Below are 5,707 nucleotides of genomic sequence, written 5' to 3' on the forward strand. Positions count from 1 at the left end.
TGTAGTTGTCTAACCCTTACCCTAAAACCATCCCCGCTATAAAATTAAGATCTTCGTAAGCCTACTGAGGCTAATTTGCCAAAGATTGTCAACAACTACCACAAAATACAAGAACCTTTTTCGCCAGACTTCAAAAAATGCAGGCTCTTAGACTTCTTACAAGCGGGATTTTAATGTCACAAGATCTGCAACGGACTAATTTGTTCAGTGACAAGTCCTTGGTGAAAGTGCACTTCAGAAGCCAGTCAGTCAAATCTCTTTAATTGCCGCGTGTCTCTATGCGTTATCTCAGTCTGCTACTTTCTTTCTTTATTTGTGTCTGTTTTTCTTTTTTTTATTGTATTTACAGGGTTCTGTTTTAAATTGTTAGCTCTCCAATGCTACACCAGATTTTCCTGAGTGTATAAATGAATAAATAAAAAGGATAAAAATATACCGTTATTAGCATTTGCTAAGCGAGAGATACATCAACGAATTTTTGCCCGAATTGTTAAAGTGAAGACAATGGCAATTTCGAAATTAACTCTTACTAGCTTGTCTAAGTGTCACGGTTAATCAGGGGCACCCAGAGACGGTTTCCTCCTAAATACATTGAAAACTCTTCTTAGGCTATCCAGAGACCTTTTAAATCTTTAGAAATGCATTCTTGGAGGCGCTAGAACATTTCTATCTGTTCGGTCATCCTGTCGGAACTTGAGACTTAATTCGAAGTTACAAAGGCTTCAGTATTATTTTCCGGAAAATTGTAGGTGCAATTAACGCCGGTATTACGAAAGTGAGAATTTTTTCTGATTCCTAGCTCTTTCCACCACATTTTTAAATCCGAAAATTTTAGGTTTCCTTTTTTCTACGAAAAATAGCCTAACCTGGGAAGTGAAGTGTGAATAATCAAACTTCAGAAAGTCGCGGGGAATTTATTGGATAACCTTCGAAAGTTGTATAAGAATGGAACGGTTATCTAGAAATTTTTAGCCGTCTTCAAGTAATAGAAAATTCTATGCGATATTTGTTTCTCCGAACAGATATTTTACAGAAAACAGTCGATGGGTTGGTTAATAAACTGATTTTTGACTTACTGTAACATAAAGGCATAACATCTCAAAAGTGAAAAACATATATTTCTTTTTAGCGAGTATCCCTCGCATCCTCCATTCTGGCTCTTCCCCAACAAGGCATGTAACTGAGAAAACCTTCCGGGATTCAAATACGAAAAGCGGCTATTTCTCCCACTCAGTAACCACAATGAATCTAAGGCTATATTTACACTAGCTATACTGGATAGGATTTTTGTTCATACATAAGAACGGTCACCGTGATTTCCGAGCGATTTTGTAACGGAGCGATGATGCGCCGCGCAAATTTCTAAAGTGGAGTGTCACAGATTGGAGAGGCCTAAGAACTGAGGGTCAAATATCGACCTTTCTCTTCCGCCCAGAAGATAAAAACAATTTCAACAATGCTGCTTATTTTAGCGGCACCTTTCACTGATTCGCGTACACTAAACAAACTTGTTTTTTACATTCTCCGCAAATGATGGCCTCTTGCATAGCTGAGCAAAACAGAACAAGTATTGGCCCTTGTTTTCGACACTCTATGCATAAAATACTTTGTGGCCTAAGAGGAGAGAAAATTAGTTGAATTCTTGACGAAAATACTGTACTGATTTTTTTTTGTTTTGTACCATAGTAGTCGCTAAAAAGTCATGGTCACTTCAATAATAAGTCTGTATATAGCGTTATCACATTTTATTTGCTCTAAGGTGTTTGCGAAAACATTTGCCAAACCAGAAATCTTCTTCCGTCCCAGCTGGTAAATGTGTGCACCGAAAACATCACTAAAAAATACAGGGAAGTTTAAAGTCAGCTTATCGAAGTGTTTTTTCCACATTTTCTAGACCAACTCCAGAGAGGGCAGGAGCGAGATCCCAAACTTTCTCTTGCTATTTTCGAAAGTAAAAGAAATAGAAAGCGCCGGTTACAGTTTGGGATTGCTGTATCAGTTGCTTTCATTCTTCTGAAAAGTTAGGACTGAAGAAACAGTTTGTGGTAAGTAAATCAGCAAAGCATTCGACTTTATCGACCATAAAATTATCCTAAATAAGCTTTGTACGTTAGATTTACCAACTCAAAGGTTATTAATTGGATCGTTGATGTTTTGACTGATGAGTGGGGATCAGTCCCTTCACGCGTGCCCTTGTGGGCAAAGCTGGGGCCGTGGCTTTTCCTTGTCCTATGATTTAAATCTAAGCGATACCTTCAATGCCCAGCTACAGAAGTGTGTAGATGAGACGACAACTTCAGAAGTTTTTCTTAAAGCTAGGATAGTAAAGCACAGCAGCTAGCAGATCTTAGCGCAGCGGTCCTCTGACAACAGAGTAAAAGCAAGTCGGCAAGGAACTAAGAATCTCATTTGCCAGAAACCAGCCGGAGTTTCAGCCCATCTTATAAATGGGCAAGATTAGAAGTTGTCCAAAGATCGAAACATCTTGGTGTAACAGTCACCAGTAACTTATCATCAATCATTCAATCAACACATTAATTTCTCTACGCTAACCAATTGCAAACACAACAGAAGTTGATTTCCAGGTGGGGCGTAGGCAAACACGCATTACAAACGAATAGATGTATGATAGTGTTCACAATAGTTAAAAATATTCAGAGAATAATTAATTACGTAAAATGTATACAATATAGCCAGTTTTACAATATAATTATGTTGGTGGGAATTTTGAACAGTAATTGAAATTTACACGCATTCAAATTAAAGAAAATTAATGAATCAGAGCGATCCAGCAGAAGGCAAGTTTGCATTTAAATTGGGAAAGCCACAGTGCTGTTTTTGCCTCATAAGAAAGATTATTCCAGAGCAATGTACCACTATACTTAAAACTACGCTTGAGGAAATATAATCTTTGGCCTTGGAAGTCAATGCTAGATCAGTTTCAAGATTCCTGAGATTACAGTCGGTGTTAGTATCGTTCAGTCTTGCTCTCAAATGGGGGAATATTGATCATTAATTATTTTATTCATTAGGGTAGCCTTTATATGTGAGCGCCTGGTTTCGAGGTTTCTCCATTTCAAATTATCAAGCACATCTACGGATGAAATGTCATATGAAGCACACGTATCCCATAAGGGTGAACAGTAATCAAGTAGGGTTGTACAAGTGAATTGTATAAGGTTACAAGGGTGCAAAGCAGGACAAAAGGTTTAATTATTCTTGGAGCTCCTCAGGGGCAACCAAATGAACGACGGTTTCCTCCTAACTACAGTGAAACCTCTATTAAGCGGACACATTCGGGACCTTCCCAAGTGTCTGCTTAATAGAGGTTTGTAAAAGTTGCGCAATGTTATAACGATTAACTTTTAACAGTTACTCTGTACTGTGATAAAGTTCCATGTTGTTAAAGAAGCTAAGGAAGCTGTGCTGTACTTTTTGCAAGACTTTCTGTCTAATCTACAGTTTATTGAGAGCTAAATGTATTGACTTGTGTTTATTAATCGACTACTGAGTACTAGATATTTCAAGGACGTAATCCAATACTACTATTGTCAATTCAGTCTGGTGTCCGCTTAGTAGAGGTTATTAACAATAGAAATTAGCCAAATACAATTTATTTTAGTTTATTATTCGAGTTATATGTCGATTCAATGAGGATTAACTTAGTTTTTAAAGGGTGGAATCATCTATCATCATTGTGAGCTATTGTGATCTGCAGTAAAGTAATCGTTACTTATTTTAAAATGTTGAAAAAATCAACTCCAAAGTTTTGGTAAATTTTGAGGCGTCTTTGAGCCTGAAGCGGGGCGGAAACGAGTCATAACTGTTTGCATACTATGTTTCTATTGTCAGATTTTATTAGGCTGAGTAAAGAAACTTAAAATTTACCCTCTAATTTGTTTATTTGTAGTGGAAAATGCCATCAAACGTTACGGACAGCAATTCTGCGTTTGTGGAGACCATCACTTGGTGTTTGGTTTTTAGCATCGAAGCCCTGTTTGGGATAGTCGTAAACCTGGTGACCATAGCTGCCTTCCTCAATAAGAAGACGCCTTTACAAAAGCAAAGCTCTCCTTTGCTCACAAACCTAGCATTTGCGGATTTGCTAGTTGCTACAATAGTTATTCCAGGCTGGGTATACTACATCGGAGACTCGCAAGAATGGGTCTATTCTCCCGTAGTGTCTATTGGCTACAGTACCATAGACATACTAACGGCCTTTGCCTCAGTGACCAATCACGGCTGTATCGCTGTAGAGCGTCTTCTAGCCACGCTTTCACCGATGAAGTACATGCACAACAAACGCAAAATTACCAGTTACCTTATAGCATTCCCTTGGGTATGCGCCATCTTAATATCGTCCTTAGTGCAAGTGGGCTTCCACGTTTTCCATTCACCTATGATTGCCTTTTTTGCGTGGTTGCCGTTTTTGTTAGCTCTCCTGCTTGTTGTCACCTTGTCCTACCTTATTTTATTGTGTAGAATAAGACAGATCTCCAAAAACTTGTCTAACTCCTCGGAGCGTTCTCGCCGTCGCAGCCAGCGTTTCACTGTCACCGCCTTTATTGTAACTGTTGTTTCGTTCACCGCCTGGCTTCCATTTATGATAATGAGCGCCATCAACCTCTTCGTTGAGATCAACGATGATGCACGGATAGTTAACCCTGTCAAACTGCTGCACTTCTTTAATTCTCTGGGAAATCCCATCATTTACTGGCTCCGCCTGCCTCATTTCAAGGTATCCGTGTACGAATTGCTGTCTCGATGCAGGCCGAAAACTCAGGCAGATTACTCCGTTCAAATCATGAATGGGTTTGTGACTACACGTTTGTAAACACTGCGAGAGAATTGAACCAGTTTGAACTTACGCACTTTTTTTTGAAAAGAAGTACTGCTTCTGATTCTAAAACTCTTAGCGCTTTCCTTTTACGGAGACAAACGCTTTAAAAAAAATGCTTTTTAACAGTAGTTCGCATCTCGATTGTTTATAAAATGGATGTAGAGGGAAAAAGAATGATCAGCCCAAGTGAAACGTTATAAAGCTCTTATATATACGGACGAAAATGTCTTCCTTTCCCATAAAAATCTAAATTTTCTCGTACAGAAGGTGAATTTTGAATTGATTGAGTTAATTTACTATTTTTATTAATTGTGCCAGGTGTAAACAAGATTCAGCACTCCTCGCTGGCTCGTCGCTGAGGTATCTCCTTTATGATAGTATTGGAATTCTCTTATACTTTCTAAATGCCCCTTCACGCGTCGGTGACCCTTGGAACAAACTTTCAAAGAACTTTTTTATGCCCAAAAAGTTATTTTCAGAGGACAGTTTTCCCGCGTTGTTATTAACCAGTGCCACAATATTCTTAGGTCTGTTCGACCTATTTAGCCGGCGAGCAAGCTCTCTTGGGGTTTCTGGGGGTAAGGGACCCCAAAATCGCAATCTACAGTACCAGTAAGGTACATTGTAAAAGTAGTTACGGTGATTATGTGTAAACGTTAATAATTTTAACCCTTATTACGATTTTTTTTTAAAAAGGTTATCGTACTTTAGCCCTCGCGCTCCGATTATAATTTTAAATAAGCAATCTATCTATGTAGTCGTTGAAAAGCTCGGGAAACGCCTGTAATCCCAAAAATCATGATTGACTTTAGTTTACTTCCAGCCCCGGTTGGTCAAAAACAAAATAGTGCTATCAACCGGACATAT

The 5,707-nt window shown here is 38.6% G+C and overlaps 1 protein-coding gene across 1 annotated transcript; it reads left to right on the plus strand.

The window, feature by feature from the left end:
* The first annotated feature begins 3,916 nt into the window (after window positions 1-3,916).
* Window positions 3,917-4,834, plus strand: LOC140926442 (D(2) dopamine receptor-like). The gene has a single exon (XM_073376182.1). The coding sequence runs from the start codon at window positions 3,917-3,919 to the stop codon at window positions 4,832-4,834; it is 918 nt and encodes a 305-aa protein (XP_073232283.1).
* The last annotated feature ends 873 nt before the right edge of the window (window positions 4,835-5,707 follow it).

The sequence above is a fragment of the Porites lutea genome, chromosome 2, assembly GCF_958299795.1.
Source record: "Porites lutea chromosome 2, jaPorLute2.1, whole genome shotgun sequence".
NCBI classification, from domain to species: Eukaryota; Metazoa; Cnidaria; class Anthozoa; order Scleractinia; family Poritidae; genus Porites; species Porites lutea.

Excerpts from the sequence above, each read along its gene's own strand:
- LOC140926442 (XM_073376182.1), top strand. The coding sequence starts at position 3,917 with ATGCCATCAAACGTTACGGACAGCAATTCTGCGTTTGTGGAGACCATC.